Source organism: Amphiprion ocellaris, chromosome 6, assembly GCF_022539595.1.
Source record: "Amphiprion ocellaris isolate individual 3 ecotype Okinawa chromosome 6, ASM2253959v1, whole genome shotgun sequence".
Classification (NCBI taxonomy): Eukaryota; Metazoa; Chordata; class Actinopteri; family Pomacentridae; genus Amphiprion; species Amphiprion ocellaris.
In genome coordinates, this window is record NC_072771.1 from 18,597,050 (window position 1) to 18,613,537 (window position 16,488).

General features: G+C 40.2%; 4 protein-coding genes across 5 annotated transcripts; all 4 read left to right on the forward strand.

Moving 5' to 3' along the window:
- Positions 1-176: 176 nt before the first annotated feature.
- Positions 177-5,398, forward strand: bag4 (BCL2 associated athanogene 4). Of its 2 annotated transcripts, none has more exons than XM_023298084.3 (5): positions 177-456; positions 1,014-1,133; positions 1,329-1,559; positions 2,422-2,691; positions 3,647-5,398. In XM_023298084.3, exons 1-5 carry the CDS (start codon positions 364-366, stop codon positions 4,121-4,123), a joined length of 1,191 nt encoding a protein of 396 aa, XP_023153852.1. In that variant the 5' UTR covers positions 177-363; the 3' UTR covers positions 4,124-5,398. The 2 variants fall into 2 exon arrangements, with proteins under 2 accessions (XP_023153852.1, XP_023153851.1); XM_023298083.3 differs by having other exon boundaries at positions 181-456; positions 3,644-5,398.
- Positions 5,399-5,828: 430 nt separating this feature from the next.
- On the forward strand, positions 5,829-8,019 carry LOC111582192 (dual specificity protein phosphatase 26-like). Its single transcript, XM_055011089.1, has 3 exons — positions 5,829-6,311; positions 7,224-7,435; positions 7,535-8,019. The coding sequence occupies exons 1-3, from the start codon at positions 6,133-6,135 to the stop codon at positions 7,729-7,731; spliced, it is 588 nt and encodes a 195-aa protein (XP_054867064.1). The 5' UTR covers positions 5,829-6,132; the 3' UTR covers positions 7,732-8,019.
- A 119-nt stretch (positions 8,020-8,138) lies between these two features.
- On the forward strand, positions 8,139-10,680 carry LOC111582191 (alpha-1-antitrypsin homolog). The gene is made up of 6 exons (XM_023290763.3): positions 8,139-8,275; positions 8,974-9,607; positions 9,700-9,770; positions 9,876-10,069; positions 10,177-10,324; positions 10,414-10,680. Exons 2-6 carry the CDS (start codon positions 8,980-8,982, stop codon positions 10,606-10,608), a joined length of 1,236 nt encoding a protein of 411 aa, XP_023146531.2. The 5' UTR covers positions 8,139-8,275; positions 8,974-8,979; the 3' UTR covers positions 10,609-10,680.
- A 1,771-nt stretch (positions 10,681-12,451) lies between these two features.
- On the forward strand, positions 12,452-16,429 carry carnmt1 (carnosine N-methyltransferase 1). Its single transcript, XM_023290765.3, has 8 exons — positions 12,452-12,605; positions 13,034-13,229; positions 13,360-13,526; positions 13,770-13,910; positions 14,138-14,316; positions 14,509-14,622; positions 15,258-15,361; positions 15,459-16,429. Exons 1-8 carry the CDS (start codon positions 12,469-12,471, stop codon positions 15,651-15,653), a joined length of 1,233 nt encoding a protein of 410 aa, XP_023146533.2. The 5' UTR covers positions 12,452-12,468; the 3' UTR covers positions 15,654-16,429.
- Positions 16,430-16,488: the final 59 nt, after the last annotated feature.

Below are 16,488 nucleotides of genomic sequence, written 5' to 3' on the forward strand. Positions count from 1 at the left end.
ATCCACATAAACCCAACAGCAGACATTTCGCATGATTCCGCATGTTTTCATTTTTCCCATCATGGCCTTTACGATTAAACAGCAGATCGCGTCGGTGGTGCCGGAAAACAGCAGCGAAGTGAGACCTCTCGACTTCAGCCCGCGGTGCTCATTAAAGCGGCAGGACTGAGCTGCTCGAGCTCCGCGTCATTCAATCATTTCCTGATTCCAGTCAAGCGATCTCGGCTTGTGTAGAAAAACAGCAGCATCGCCGCTAACAGCTCGAATCCACCTGACGACTCGGCTCAGTGACTTTCGGCTGGTTGAAGGTGTTTCTTTACGATGACAGATGAAGGGACGGCAGCCGGGCAGCGCGCTTAGCTGATGCATCATCCTCAAATGCAGCCAAACCTGAAACCTGGCTGGCCCTCGACTTGTAACTCGGGAAATAACCACGGCAACTGGAATAACAGTATGGTGAGTGAGCGGAAACGGCTTAGACAACTCCCTAGGGTTCACCCAGCTTCCGTCAGTGTGTTAAATTATCAAAAAACGACATGAATTTGCGCAGAGAAACGTTTATTTTCCTGATAGCTCGCATGTCCATGCTAGCTGTACGGCTAACGGAGCTAGCTGGCATTATGTAATAGTTACGGCTAGAGTGCTAGTTCAGCTGTTGCTCGAGTTTGTCACGTTTGTCTTGACGTGACAAGAAGGCTAATAGTGTCACACTTGTGTCAAAGCACACTTGTTTCAGCAACAGTCTGCCTCTCCGTAGATATTTAGCTCGGCCTCTTCTCGGCTAGCTGTGCAATATTTATGGTTTGTGCTCAACTGGTTCCACAAGCACTAAATGAATCAGCCCCTCTGTTTACTTTGATGTTGGATTTTCTGGGATTGGCAGTGATGTTGAAAGCATACATGATTCCTTTGTGTTTGCTTGTACCAGGGACACACCTGGTTACAAAAAACACCACTCCTACTACCAGTGCTTACGGAAATACAGTAATATTTTGTGTGTATTCTGTTCACAGGACGCTCCTCAGTATCCAGGCTACCCTTCACACTACTGGTATCCTCAGTCTCACTCCACAGGGCACTATGCAAACACCTACCCCTCGGGATCCGATGTTCAGCCACAGTACAATCCACAGGTACAGCTCGTGATGTAACATAACCTCTAAATCCGAGGGTGTAGGTGTAAATCTACTCATTATCTTAAGGCTCTTAAGTGCTTTCCCTTTTCCCTGACATTTTCAAACAGTCAACCTCTCGTGTCAAGTCCGTTACATCACTATGGTGATACATTTACATGCAGACTAATTCCCCCTCTTGTGGCTTTCTTGAAGGTAATGCCTGGAGGTTATCCAAATGGCCATGGAGTCTACAGCCCGGCACAGAGTCAATATTCCACCAGTGGTTTCCATCCCTCCAACCCTTTCTATTGTGCTGACCCTCAGAGACCCACTCCAGGCTCTTATCCTAACCAGGGCTGTCCGGCAGAGCAGAGCAGTGGGCCGTCTGGGCAGCCACACTCTCAACACCAACACCATCACTATCCTGGTGCACACTGTCAAGGAGTGAGTTTATTTAAACATACACCATCGTCACACCTTGTTTGTACATTTGCACTTCTGTGTGCCATTATATTGCAATATTGAGAAGTACACCATCAGTTACATTACTGTTTTTATAGTGTTCTCAAATGAGCTATCCTTACAACAACAGCCTATATCTTTGTTTTCAAAGGTTAATATTGTGCATACTATTTTACTAGATTTTTGCATTTTATATTTGCACATTTCTTATTGTAGTTTAAAAAAATGTTGTCTAATTGCTGTTTAACTTCGTTGTACACTATGCAATGAAAATAAAAGGATTCTACAAACTGGATATAGTATTTGCTAGAAATAGCATTATTGCTATCAAGAGTTATATTATTTGTAATATTAACAGGTATTTTCCTCCTGAATGAAAAGTAAATTCACATGCTCAAGAAACAGATTTCTAACTACTCCGCCAAGGAACACAGCTGAGTTATGTGACGATCGGCATACGTTTGTCCTTTTGTCTGTTACTCTGTCATTCCGTCTGTGGGCAACATTACTCAAAAACAGAATAACGGATTTGGATGAAATTTTATATAAGGACCAAGTGATTAGATTTTGGCAGCGATGTGGCTTAAATTCTGGATCCATGGATGTGTTAAATATTTCTCTATCATTGTAAGATAGCGGCATGGCGTCACTGTAACTATGACAACAAGTGAACACTACGTCAACTACCTGCTCATGATGATCCTACTACAAATCAACTGCTGTGGACTTATCTGTCGGATATCATACAACGACTGCACAGCCTTGGCAGAGGACTGTGCTCTCTGAGTGCTTTTCTTGTTATTTTTTTGGGAACATAACATTTCTGTAATGCTTCATCTGTCAGGGTCCCGGGTATCCTCCTGGACCGTATCCTCACTACAGCGAAGGAGGGCATGCAATGCCTCCAAATCCTCCATACCCGACTGGCCAGTCTCTCCATCCCAGCCCTCAGGCAGATGCATGGGCTCACTCTGGTCCATACGCACCCTCACAGCAGCAATGGCCGCCTGGCCAACAGCCTCCACAAAACCACTACGGAAATCCCATCCGTCCACCACATCCTCCAGCATGGCCAGGAACTGGAACTGGTGCTCCTCCACCTTACCAGCCCAAAGTAAGAATCTGCAGCTTTTTTGATATGGTTTTTATTTTACAAAATATTTATTTAGTTGTGTTAAGGGAGATAAATGGAGAACAGGAATAAACATGCAAAATTTGAGATGATGCATTTTTGTAGAAGAATTTGCCATTGATCATTTTAGATAACGTAGAGTTACATTTGTCTTTATATGATTTCCATCGTACAGAAATGCGTGTACATTTTTTTGGTCACTGTAATGGAATGTCTTGTCGTACACAACACCTGATCCTAACAGAAATGATATCAAATGTTTAACTTCTGCATCAGTTTTGGAGATTTGTATTATAAATGCCCATGCAGTTGGTCATAATGGTAACACAGGAAATAGTGTAATGGGTTTTTGTGTAAGTGGATTTGGAGAATTTAATGATAAAAACCAAAATACCAAGTTTAACTTCAGTGTATACACAGATTATTTGATTAAGTCAATAAGTTTACAGACGGTGTGCTATATGGTGTTGAGTTTTATTGTGAGAGGTGATCAAAAAGTTCTGAGATTGTGCCTACAGAAATCAAAAACTGTACCTGATTTAAATTTGGCCATTATTCTTGTCAAAGTAGTCTTCATGTGCAGCAATGCAGCGCTCTCAGTGCTGCTACAGTGTAACACTCCTTGGTGGTCCCATTATGTAAATGTGTCAAGCACCATCTGTGACGAGCGCTGTATCCCCTAAAATGTGTCAACTTGAATTTCTTTTTGGGGAAGAGGAGGAAGTCTCAGGGAACAAAATCTAGCACGCAGGACAGATGGCAAGCACTAATTGTGTTGTGATGTGATGTTCTAACCCGGCGCACTATGTACTGGACCAACCTCAACTTGTCCTGCTACATTTCAGGTCATTTGTGCTGAATGATCTTTTCAGTCACCCCTGTTTAGTCAGATGATTTACAGCATCTTTTACAACCTGTTGTTTTGTGTTTAAAGCAGGACCAACAGCACCAGCGTGCCCCACAGGTGGGACCTAAACCCAGGCCGGCAGCACCCCCGAATCCCCCCAATGGAAAGCCCGCTGAAATAAGTTCGCCTCCCCAAATGTACAACAAAACTGGGAGAGGTGAACCTAATCCTTCGCCAGCTGAGCCTCCGCCCTCAGCCCCAGCCCAAGCTCCAGCTCCAGCACCAGCTTCAGGTCAGCCTGGACCTCAGCCCTTAAGTGATAACCCCGGCCTCGCTAAGGTCCAACAGGTCATGTCCAGAGTTCTGCTGCTTCAGGAAGATGTCGACGAGTTTGTTGGCAAAAAAACAGACAAGAGTTACCGGTGTCTGGAGGAACTGCTGACCAAAGAGCTGCTGGAGCTGGACTCTGTGGAGACTCAGGGACAGGACAATGTCCGGCAAGCCCGAAAAGAGGCTGTACAGAGAATCCAGGCCATTCTGGACCAGCTGGAGAAGAAAGCTTTCTGAACTGGGTTTATTTGCTTGTGGATCACTGCGTCTTGTTTTCTTCTTCCTGATCTTCCATGGACACGTTGAGGGTTTAGTCTTGTTCTACAGAGATGTGTTACGTTTAGGTTCTTTTCCACCATCATGATATTATACGATGCCTAAAGTAAGCGGCACAGACCCACGAACAAGACAGAACAGTTCCTGAAACATGAATCAATCTTTAAAGTCTATTTATGCTGGTATAAATGATATGGAGATATTGGATATGAAGGCTGATGGTTGTGCGTGTCGTACATGACTTTCAGCCTGAGTGACTGTGCTGGTAACATGACTTTTGCTCGGCTTGTTTTTTATGTCTTTGCCAGCATAATGCAGGGGAGAGTCATTGGGAGGTAAATTTATTTAGTGCCACATTCCAACTGTTAGTGGTCTCTAACTCATGCTTCAAATCCAGATCATCATCATGCTGTCCCTCAGGATTGTGGGTCGGTTTTAGTCCGATCGTACATGTAACAAAACGTGCACTTCCTTAGCTGTCTATTATTAAATTCACAGTCCATTTGCATGAACATGATATTGTCCTCTGCCCCGATGAAGTCAATACACTTAATTGCCCCATAGTCACTTAACCTCACTGCGCCTCTGCTGCAGTAGGTGCAGCGCTTTTCTTTTCACTTGTGCTCCCAGCCCTGCATGCACTGTAATGTCAGATAAGCACTCAGTACAATCATGACATCTCAGAGCTCATGATTGGGCCGAGAATGTCACAGATTAGTGAAAAACCCCCAGAAGAATGCTGTCCCCGTTATTCCATCCTTTGGATGAAATTGCTTCCTAAGTGCAGACCTAGACTCAGACCTACATATGAATGCAATGTATTTCATTCAAGGAACTACTGTTACTCTAGATAGGTAAGGACCAGATTATAAATTACTTGAAAAGCTGTTAAATTATGTTTTCCCTCCCTCTTTGAACACTTACATATAAAAGAAAAGATGTACTTTAATATTTTCGGTAATGTTTTATGCTGAAGGGCAATGTTGGTCGCAGCAATCCAGTTAAATGTTTAGTTTGTTTCTGTTTTCTGTAGGACAAAAATCCTTGTTATATCAAAACCAGGTGTGCATCACAATCCATTGTCTTGTGTATAGCAAGTCTTTTTTTTCCAAACAATCTTGAAGTGATGATTTAGTTAAAAAAAAAAGTGCCATATTTCAGAGGATGATTTTATATGATTAAAAAAAATAAATAAAAAGATCACAAGGTTTGCATGGAAAAAAAAATCCCGTCATGTGTTTATTTCAAGTTTCTGTTTGGATGCGGTACAACTGCATAGTTTCAGAAGTAATGCATGTTTCCGACACAAGGTGGGAATCTATGCCTAGGAGTAATTAAATGTCAGTATATTTTTTTTTAAACCTGTGATTTTATATTGCTCTCACTGTTTATATTGCATTCAGGTACAAATACAGTAGTAATTTCATATAAGTTAAAATGTTAAGATTTACATTTGTAGTCCAGATTTATAAGCATGTTAAGGAACATCAGTCTAGTTGAATTCTGTATACAAATATTTATATATATTTCTTTTCAAGTGGAAACTGGTGCTTGGGGCCCACACTCCCGACATCTGCCAGCCAACATTTAGACCTTTAAATAGAGTGCTATTTTGAATCAAAAGCATAACGCATGCCACTGAAGGCTGGAGGCACACAGGCTCAATTTAATTCAAGAGTCAAATGGCCTGACAACACTTGGGATACCCTGTGGTGAGTAAATCTGAGGTGCAGAAGCCTGAGACGAGAATCACCTGTGTTCATTCTACTCCATTTGACACAGAGGACTCGCTGACCAGTAATTTTCTCACAACTTTCCTCAAGGAGTGAAGCTGTATTAGGGATTCACTTAAAAAAGAAGAAACGGTGACTTTAAACTGCAGTGACTTTTTTTTCTTCAGATTTTAACTTTTCGTCTACTTATATATAGTTCAAATCAGAAACCTACCAGAACTCCAAGCAGAAAAACTAATGTCTTATACATCCAAACTTCCTGCATCATGGAACGATGATCCTCCTCCTCGGAAAGTGGAGATTGACCTGAGTTCACCTGGATTGGCAGTGTTTGAGTTGGAGAGACTCTTGTTTACCGGCAAAGCAATCATCAGCCATGCAGATGAAGTCTGGCCGAGGCTTTATATTGGCGACCAGTAAGTAGCTCATTTCTTCCTTTTGGTGAAAACGCACAAAAATGTTCTTTTACCTTCCCTTTATATTATGTGTGTGTTGAGACCGAGAACATGAACTGAGCCTTGCTGACTAACATTAAAAGACTATGTTTGGATTGAGTCCACTTATGTGAAAGAGGAACTCTTCATAAATCAGATTTAAATGCAGAATGACTAACGATTTCTGGGGTTGCATTCCGCATTAAGAACTTGCGTAAACTGCAGTCGAGCTATGTGAAAGTTTCCACTGATGCCAGGCGTGAAAGCACGTCTCAGGTCTCTAATGTGTTCCAACTCGCATGCCTGAACTGCCCTTCTCACTATCAGTCCATCACCATGAAATATGTTTCATGGATACTGTGCGTTTGAAAATACCTGAAGCATTTAGCTGCATTTTCTACCTATTGTCTGTGGCTTTCAATAAATGCAAAGAGCTGCCTGACTTTCTTGAAAGAAGGGCTCACAGCAGTCTCAGGACCAGGGCCTCCTCTAGAGGGGACTGTGAGGTCCTACACAGAAAACCAGCCTTCAGACAAAATGCCAGTAAGATCTGGAACAGTCTTCCACTCTCCATAAGGGAGTGTTCCACGTTACCAACCTTCAAAACTCACCTTAAGCAATGGCTGAAAGTGAACTAGTCTTGTGACCATTGACCCTTAACTTCTTTGTGTACTTTTTGCAATGTCCTTTTATTGTGACCTATTGTCCTATGTTTCACTGTTACGTTTTTTTGTATTTTTTTTTTTTTTACCTGCCTAGGAACTGTGGATGTAAATTAGCATTGTTGTTATAATCCATCATATTTACATCTATTGCTGTCTAAATAGACATTCATTAATGTGCACTGGCCCTATCAAATAAAGAAAATTTTAAAAAAACAAACCTTTTTTTCAGAGACAGTGCAGAGAACGGGCCTGACCTCTCCATGCATCGAATCACTCACATCCTGAACGCAGCTCACAGTAAACGCAGAGGACAGCCAACTATCTATGAGGGGATGAGGATAACTTACATGGGCATAGAGGCTCATGACTCATGCGATTTTGACATGAGTGTCAACTTCCAGGCGGCAGCAGACTTTATCCACAGAGCACTCAGCAGAGGAGGTAAGGGGGGAGGGAGAGAGAAGATAAAGGCGGTTTAAAAGCAATTAGATTATGTGTGTGGAAAATAATGGAGCGATCTAACACTTCTTTGATTCTCAGGCAAAGTGCTGGTGCATTGTCATGTAGGAGTGAGCCGCTCTGCCACATTAGTCCTGGCTTACCTGATGCTGAAGCAGGACCTGACTCTTGTGGAGGCGATTTGTGCTGTGAAAGACAAACGGGGCGTGATCCCTAATCGAGGTTTCCTCCGACAGCTCATCAAGCTGGATGGGCAGCTCTTTGGCAAACATCACTGAACCCTCTCCAATGGCCTTAGCTTTTATGGGTCCAGAACATAGAAGACATAATAAAAAAAAAAAAAAAAAAAAAAAAGCTCAAGTACTGTATAACCTTAAATGTTAAAGAGAGGAGATGTGATTGCATATGTAATTTTTAAAAACTTTTAGCACTACAGATATTGATATACTTAGAGTATCTGTTCCTTTCCTGAGTCACATTTTCAGTGTCAAGAACTTTATGGAAAAGGTATTTATACCCTGTCAATTTGTGCTTGTAACATGGATTAAAGTTTTACATTAAAAAGATGAATCTGGTGCAGTTCTTAATAATGACTAGCACTAATTTTTTCTTCTCGTTAATGTACTTCGTGTGCTGCCATGTTTCGAGAGCAATGCTTAAACAGCAAATGCTGAGGCAGAGCAAACAAGAGGTTGAGACAGAGAATAAACAAAGCCAAAGTTCAGTGATTTTAATCATCTATATAAACAGGAGGTCTCTCTCAGTCAAGTCTGGCCCTTTTCTGTCTGTGGTCAACATACTGTAAGCTCCAGTCAGAAGAAGGTAAGTGGATAAAAAGATATTTAAAGCTCCACTGATTAGTTTAACAACATGTTTTACTTGCTCTGGCAACAGATGCAGTCACAGTCATATTTAAATTCTGACTTCTTGCTTTTTCTTTTCTTCTTGGAGGTGCAGTACATGCTAATGTGGGGAATGTAAAATTAAAACCCCCTATAAATGAGCTTTACTCTGAATATTTCCACGTGATGCTAAATAATCATGACCTAATGTGCTGCAGTTAAAATGAAAAATGTTTTCAGTTTCATGAAAGAGTTAAAACATTCAGCAAATCAGCTACGTAATGACTGTGTTAGAAATATCTGACCAAATTTGACTGACAGTAACCAAAATACCCAAAAGTTGTGAATAAATTCAGATTTTAATATTACTACAACCTGATTGGTGTTTGGAAATACATGACATTTGTCTGTCTAACTCAGATCTGCCCATTTTAAACCAGTGATGAGAGACACAAACACAGAAATTTGTTTGAAAAATAAACAAAGTGGTTCCAACTATTGCAGCATTGTACTCATGTAGAAACTAGCAGCTCATAGTAAGATTGAGTGAATAAGTTTCAGGGCCTTTAAAACAACATATTTATCGTATCATTCCAGGAAAGTCTCTGCATGAGTATGTAATAGCAAACATTGTGTAACTCAAATGAACAATATTGCACTTTTGAACTTTTCTCTCAGTTCACCATGATGCGTGCAGCTCTGTGTGTCTGGATCTTATCAGCGGTAGTCTGCGTGGGAAGAGGTGACCACCATGTAGGTCATGCCATGGGGGGCCAAGACACTGCGGTCGACGGCAGCGACAGCAGCGTCTCACTGCTGACTTCAGCAAACCAAGATTTTGCCTTCCGCCTGTACAAAAAATTAGTGGCTCACGCTGACTCCCAAGGCAAAAACATTTTCTTTTCACCAGCTAGTGTTTCTGTGGCCTTGGCTGCCTTGTCTGTGGGAGCACGGGGGGAGACCCATCGACAGCTCTTCGGCGGTTTGGGCTTCAACAATTCCCAACTGACACAAGAAAATGTAGACCGAGCCTTCCATACGCTCCTCGAAAAGTCAGTAACTAATGAAGACACCAACGCAGGTACAGCTGTGTTCGTGGATAACCGCTTCAAGGCAGAGCCTGACTTCCTGGAGGTCTTGAAGCAGTCCTATTTTGCAGAAGGGTTTAATGTTGACTTCACCAAAACCACAGACAGTGCCAATACCATCAATAAGTATGTATCAGATAAGACCAACGGGAAGATTGAAAAGCTGGTTGAGAGCCTAGACCCAAACACAGTCATGTATCTCATCAGTTACATCTACTTCAAAGGTAAAAGGCAACACAAGATGAGATCCAGTTGGTGTCACTCTAATTTCAAGATCCCACCTTTAATTTTAATTCTGCTAATCACCATCAAACAGGAAAGTGGGAAAATCCATTTGACGCCGAGCTGACCAAGGAAGACATCTTCAACGTGAACGAGAACACCAAGGTTCAAATTTCACATTTTTCTTCAGAACAGAGTTACAATAACTACTTTACATCATTAATACTGCATTTCTTTTCCAATTAATGGAATTAAATGTCCCTTTTCTAGGTTCCAGTCCAGATGATGAACATGGAAGACAGTTTTGATATCTATTATGACCAGGCCATTAACACTTCAGTCCTCCACCTTCCCTTCAACGGTTCCTACTCCATGCTGCTGGTGCTGCCAGACGATATGACAGTACTGGAGAATGTTATTTGCCCAGCACATGTCACCAAATGGCTGAAGTGGATGAAGTCCAGGTTGGGAGGATCTTAAATCATCTTTAAATTCTTGGTTTTCAGTGTGCAAGGTTTAGCTGTTTGAGTCATCAGCCATTAACATTGTCCATTTATTTCCCAATTTGTAGGAGATATGACATTTTTGTTCCAAAGTTCTCCATCAAGTCTTCCTACACGCTGAATGATGTGCTGATTCAAATGGGAATGACAGACATGTTTGGCGATCGTGCAGATTTGAGTGGTATTTCAGCGGGGCAAAAGCTGGCCGTCTCAGACGTAAGGACAGAAAACAAGTTACTCAATACACATTTCATTTCCTGCATTCCCTCCGCTTTTCACCTCATCCTGCCTCTGTTGTACTGCAGGTTGTGCACCAAGCCACCCTGGATGTCGATGAGGCCGGAGCCACTGCAGCAGCCGCTACAGGCATCGGTATCACGCTTATGTCCTTCCAGCACATCCCAGTCTTGAAATTCAACCGTCCGTTTATGGCTGTCATCACTGAGCGCGCCACGAATGAAATCCTTTTCATGGGAAAGATTATCAACCCAACCATCTGATCAAGGAAACGTTCAACCACAGTATTTGTGGAAGACATTAAATATTCCAAAAATAAAAGCTTTTTTGTGTGATCTCTTTGATTTTGTGCACCAACAACAGTTCCACACTATTAGCAGTCATCCCAATGAGCATATATTAACTGCAGTCATCTTCTATAACAAATGTAATAAACTGGGACCAATAAATCATTTCTTAAAATTAATCCTATTACTATTTGCCCTCTTCTTCAGTATTTGGCAGAGTCCAAATAAGCATGGAATTCAAGGCATTGTAAATAAACATATCTCAAAGGGATGAAAATAATGATGTATTGCTTTCAACAGATAGCACAAAATTAAATAATCTTTAGCATTGCATTGCCCAGCTATAGCTATAAAGTGTTGACAACCTAATGGGGCCAAGTAGTGATGTCTACATGATCTGATGGCTTCATAATGAGAAAATGAAACTTGATTTCAGTCCATCCTTTCTGAAAATAAATTAAATAAAAACTGTGGTTTGTCCGTTATTTTTTTAAAAAGCACTCAAATCAAACCATAAAGTACAGATTTGTTCGTGTGTCAGTCATGACAAAAATCCTGTTTACCTCATGTAGCGAGATCAAAGTCCAGTTACACAGCGTAAAAGCTTTAAACTGGTTCTCATACTTTACAGACATGATATGACTTGGGACAACTACAAGGACATACTGTAGTAATAATAAATAAATAATAATAAATACATTTTCGAACCAATGAATAGATTACTTAATTAGATTACCAAAGAACTGATTGTACTTTCTTTGAAAGGACTTAGAAGGCTCAGCAGTGTTATCTCATTACCTACACATCCTGTGTTTCACACTATTACAGCATACACACCACATTTAGCCATTTGAAAAGGCATGCCAGAAGTTTTAAAATGATTTCCAAAATCCATATCTTTCAGGAGAGAGGGAGGGCCAACTTGACAACAATACCCGTGTTTGTGAATATCTAGGTTTGTAAAACTTTTCTAAAGAGTATAGTAAAGTTAAACCTCACAGATGTCTGTGTGTCTATGATAGAAACCAGGAGACATCTTGCAGTGGTTCAAGTTAATGAATGATCGATTCTCTAAGCTAAGCAGACATTTTTAATGTTCTTATGTAGTTTGCAGGTTGCTGGCTGACCTGTAGAAAGCACTATTGTTTATTCAAATTTTTCATTTAAGCCAAAATTTTATGCTCAGCAAATTAAAATAATGATGCTCATCTGCTCCTGGTTTTCTTGTCAACAGGACACTGGGGTGAAAGATGGAGGTAAGACCAATCCCCTGCTTTAAAGCAAACCCTTGTAACAGGGAAGAGAATAGATACAGAAGCAATGCTGATTTGTGTCATCACCTTTAGCTTACGTGTTGTCAAATTATTTGAAGGAATCCGTATTTATGTTAATATTTATCATTTGTATTCTATTTTTGGATGGTGTTGGTGTTATGTAAATAGCTGTAGGATAATAATAATAATAATAATAATAATAATAATAATAATAATAATAATAATAATAATAATAATAATAATAATAATAATAATAATAATAATAATAATAATAATAATAACTAATAATTACGACTATTATTATTATTATTGTTATTATTATATTTCATTAAAATTATAATTGTTATTATCATCATTATTATTATTATTTGCAGCAGTACTCATATTTATTTTATTTTAATATTTTTTAAATTTTTAATAGGTATTATTATGACTGCTATCCCAACTATCGCCTGCAGGTGGCAGCAACAAGCATCGTGCAAACTGATCTGCTGGAAACAGTAAAAGTCACGAAGAAGAAGTTTTCCGTGTTTTGATTGGATGACTTTAGTTTGTTTCAGACATGGCCGAAACATCGGAAGAAGGACCGCAAGGTGGACAATATTTTCGGAAAGAAAGACTGAAATGCAACCCGGAGGACGAGGCGAGACTGGAGAGGCAGCATTTCTGGAGAATAATCCACGCTTTTAGGTCTTACAGGTACAATAAAAGTATTTAAAAATAAACATGCAGCCCCACTTAATGCGACTAAGCGACGTTGTTAGCAGACAACAATAGCAAAGAACACATCACTTGGTTTGGAGGAAAAACTGCTAGCTGATGTAGTTCACTATTTAAACATTGGTTTGTCCTGCTCACAGCTACGGCAGCTTATTTTTAATCGACTTCCTGTGAAGTGTGTTTGGTAGTTACCTGATTTTGTTTGTGTTCTTCTGCTCCACCCTTTCTCCCTCTCTTCCTGAGAGAACTAAATAAGAGGGAGAAAAATAGACTCCGGAGAGACATAATGTGATGTGTCTAGCAATCTCACATTAAGACAATAGAAAGAGGAAGTCATATAGGAACCATTTGGACCAGGGAGTCCGTAAACAATGCCCCGTGTTTCACCTGTGTTATCTTCCTGCTAGGGTCCATGTCCAGGAGCAGGTCAAGCGTGCTGAGCGTCAGTTTCGGAGCCTTTCGCAGCGGCACCAGAACTTGTTGCCTGGTGTTTTGTCCAACCTGACTCGTATCAGCCAGTGTGCAGACCACAACCAGGAGGTGCTGCAGGCTATCATTCACAACAGCCTCCACATGTTTGAGAACATGGAATATGGTGAGAGGGTAAGTATTGACTTACACAGAATATAATCCACTGTGCTTACACAGTAGACATACAGATTCAAGACTGCAATATTATTTGTGTTCTTATTTCGGGAATTTATGTCAATATGTCACTGTCGTTCTTTACCAGGAGGACCCCAGAAAAGTGCGGCCATCCTCCACATTTGACATGGACAAACTTAAGTCCACCATAAAACAGTTTGTCAGAGACTGGAGTGAAGCGGGTCGGGCTGAGAGGGACTCCTGCTACAAGCCAATCATCCAGGAGATCCAAAGACTTTTCCCAAGTGACCAATAGTAAGAAATATACATGCTCACTTACATACACACATGCATGCCAACACAGAAAAACTCAGTGATATTGCACATTTTCATACATAGAATACAGTTAAGAAAAAATATATGCATATGTTTACATAGTACAAAGCTACATCTTTTCATTGTGCTATGGTTTCAAACCACTTTGTAATAGTTATAATGATGTGACTCACTCATTGTTTTCTATGTGATATGTGCATTTTGTGCATTTTATTATGTCAGTGATGTGTCTAAGGTGAGCGTGCTGGTTCCGGGTGCTGGGCTTGGCCGTCTAGCCTGGGAGTTAGCTCGGCTGGGTTACACATGCCAGGGCAACGAATGGAGCTTCTTCATGCTCTTCTCCTCCAACTTTGTTCTCAATAGGTAACACACACACACAGACATGAACAGTCGTGATTACAGGTGCCCTAACAAACATAGGAACTGTTACCTTTCTTTGCATACACTTCAAAGCTAATTTTATGTCTTAACTCTAAAAGCATGTCTATAGTCACAAGAATGTCAGAATACTTTATCTAAATGTAGTTACTTACTCTCCAGAAAACCACTTTCATCCACCTTTGCTTATACATTTGGACTGCTTCATTCAGGTGTGAAAAGGTGAATGCTCTGACCCTGTACCCATGGATCCACCAGTTTAGCAACAACAAGAAATCCTCCGACCAAACCCGACCAATCAGATTCCCTGACGTCAACCCTCAGAGCTTGCCGCTAACGTCAGATTTCTCCATGGTAGCTGGGGACTTTGTGGAGGTGTACAGTGACCCAGGTCGGTAGTAGCTGCATGGATCCTTGACCTTTGAAATATTACTAAATAGAAATACTGTCTAATTTCATAAACATCAAGAAGAGACATATTTGGCCGACAAGACATTGCTCAGTTAAATCACACTGAAATGGTTTAAGTCTGAATAGTTTATTACCCTAATTAAAAGTAATTACGTTGTGTTGTCTTTGTCAGAATCCTGGGATTGTGTGGCTACCTGCTTTTTTATTGACACAGCTCATAATGTGATAGAGTATGTGGAGACCATCTGGAAGATTCTTAAACCTGGAGGAGTGTGGATCAACCTGGGTGAGTCAGTATTTGTTTTAAAAAAAAAAAAAAAAAAGTTTTATATCTCCTTACACTCTATTGACACTAGTGATTGGCGCATGAAGTCTTATGAAGCATTGAGGCTTTCTTTTTGTACTGTAAAAAGGCTGCAGCTGCCTCATGATTCGAGGCTTTGGGGCTTCGCTATAAGGAGGAACAGTGACTTCTGGTGGCAGACTGAAATTACAGCAGCTGTTTAATAAATTGACCAAAGCACTAGCACAAAACATCGTTTCAAACCCAAATGTTTGAAGCTTCATGTTCATAAACAGAATTGAAGTTATACACAACCTTTAGCGATGTAGCTTCTGTTTTTTTTGTATAGCAATAAAAGTAAATATGGCTGTTCTATGCACCTAATTTCTGTGTTTCATTGACTTAAAAACAAACAAGAAAGTATTCATTTTAAAGTCCCGCTTTTCTCAAGCAAGTGCAGCTGACTTTGCTTTAGCTCTTGAAAGCAAAATGTCAAATGAATAAGATGTAGATGAATGTTTTTATTTTTCTTATTTAGTTGGAAGTATTGATAAAATTGTAAGCTCATAAATCTTATTATCATTGAGATGTTTAAAAATATTCTTTTTGCATCAGTAAGCTTATTTAATGTCTTTCAGGCCCACTGCTGTATCACTTTGAGAACATTGCCAATGAGCTGTCAATTGAACTTAGCTATGAAGACATTAGAGCAGCGATGGTTAAACTGGGCTTCGACATTGAGGTAAACTAAAAACTTTCTTAATATTGATCAGTTAACATCATGTTTGTTTCAAAAATGTAGTTGCGGTATTAAATTAGTATTAATGTTTCCCCTTCAGGTGGAGAAGGAATCTGTACAAACCACCTATACAGAGAATGACCGGTCTATGCTGAGATATGTTTACGACTGTGTCTTCTTTGTTGCACGGAAACCTGCAGAACTGTACTTTAATTGTCAAGAGGACGATGGAGAACTTAGTTCTTCACCATCTGCTAAATCACCGCGGCGAGAATGCACCGACAGACTAACGTGACAAGAAATTCTTTAACAAAAGCAGTGAACTGAGAGGGGCGCCACCAGTGACTAAGAAAAGTCCAGATTGACAAACTGAAAAGAAGAGAAAAAATCGAATGGACATAGTTTTCTTTTTCTGTCAAATATATTTTTTTTTATGATATCTCTCTCGGAAATGTGCCAAACTCTGCAGGCCCTGTTTTTTTTTTTTTTTGTGGGACAGGTGAACCACTTAAATATGGCTCAAAATGTAGAATGTAATACGAAGCTTTGCAGCACTATGTGATCTGTAACATCAGAAAAAATGGTCTAAATACTTAACATTTCTTGATCCAGGTGTTTAAGATGAATTAGTTATCACTGGCTGCTATTTGTTTTAATGGTTTGTGTGTCAGCTACATGCCATGAAGAGTATATTTCTTTTAACTATGGAGGCCTAAAGTCTTACTCATTCTTATCCACTGCCTGACCGTTTGTGTGTGTGTGTGTGTGTATGTGTGAGCGTGTGTATGTGTGAGCGTGTGTGTGTGTGTGTGTGTGTGTGTGTGTGTGTGTGTGTGTGTGTGTGTGTGTGTGTGTGTGTGTGTGTGTGTGTGTGTGTGTGTGTTTGGAGAATGTGCCGTGCACGTTTGCTCTTGAAATTATTTATTTTTTGCCACTAACTACATGCTTATTGCATCGATCACCTTTCAGCTTTTCAGGAATAAGTTGTTTTAAAGTTGGAAATGATTCTCATCAATTTGACTGATCTCTTAATACACTCTGAAATAAAGCCAAAAATTTTAAAAAGTAAAAGTCTCCACAGTTTTCCTGTATCAAATTTTAAAGATTTTAACACCAACATAATCACACAA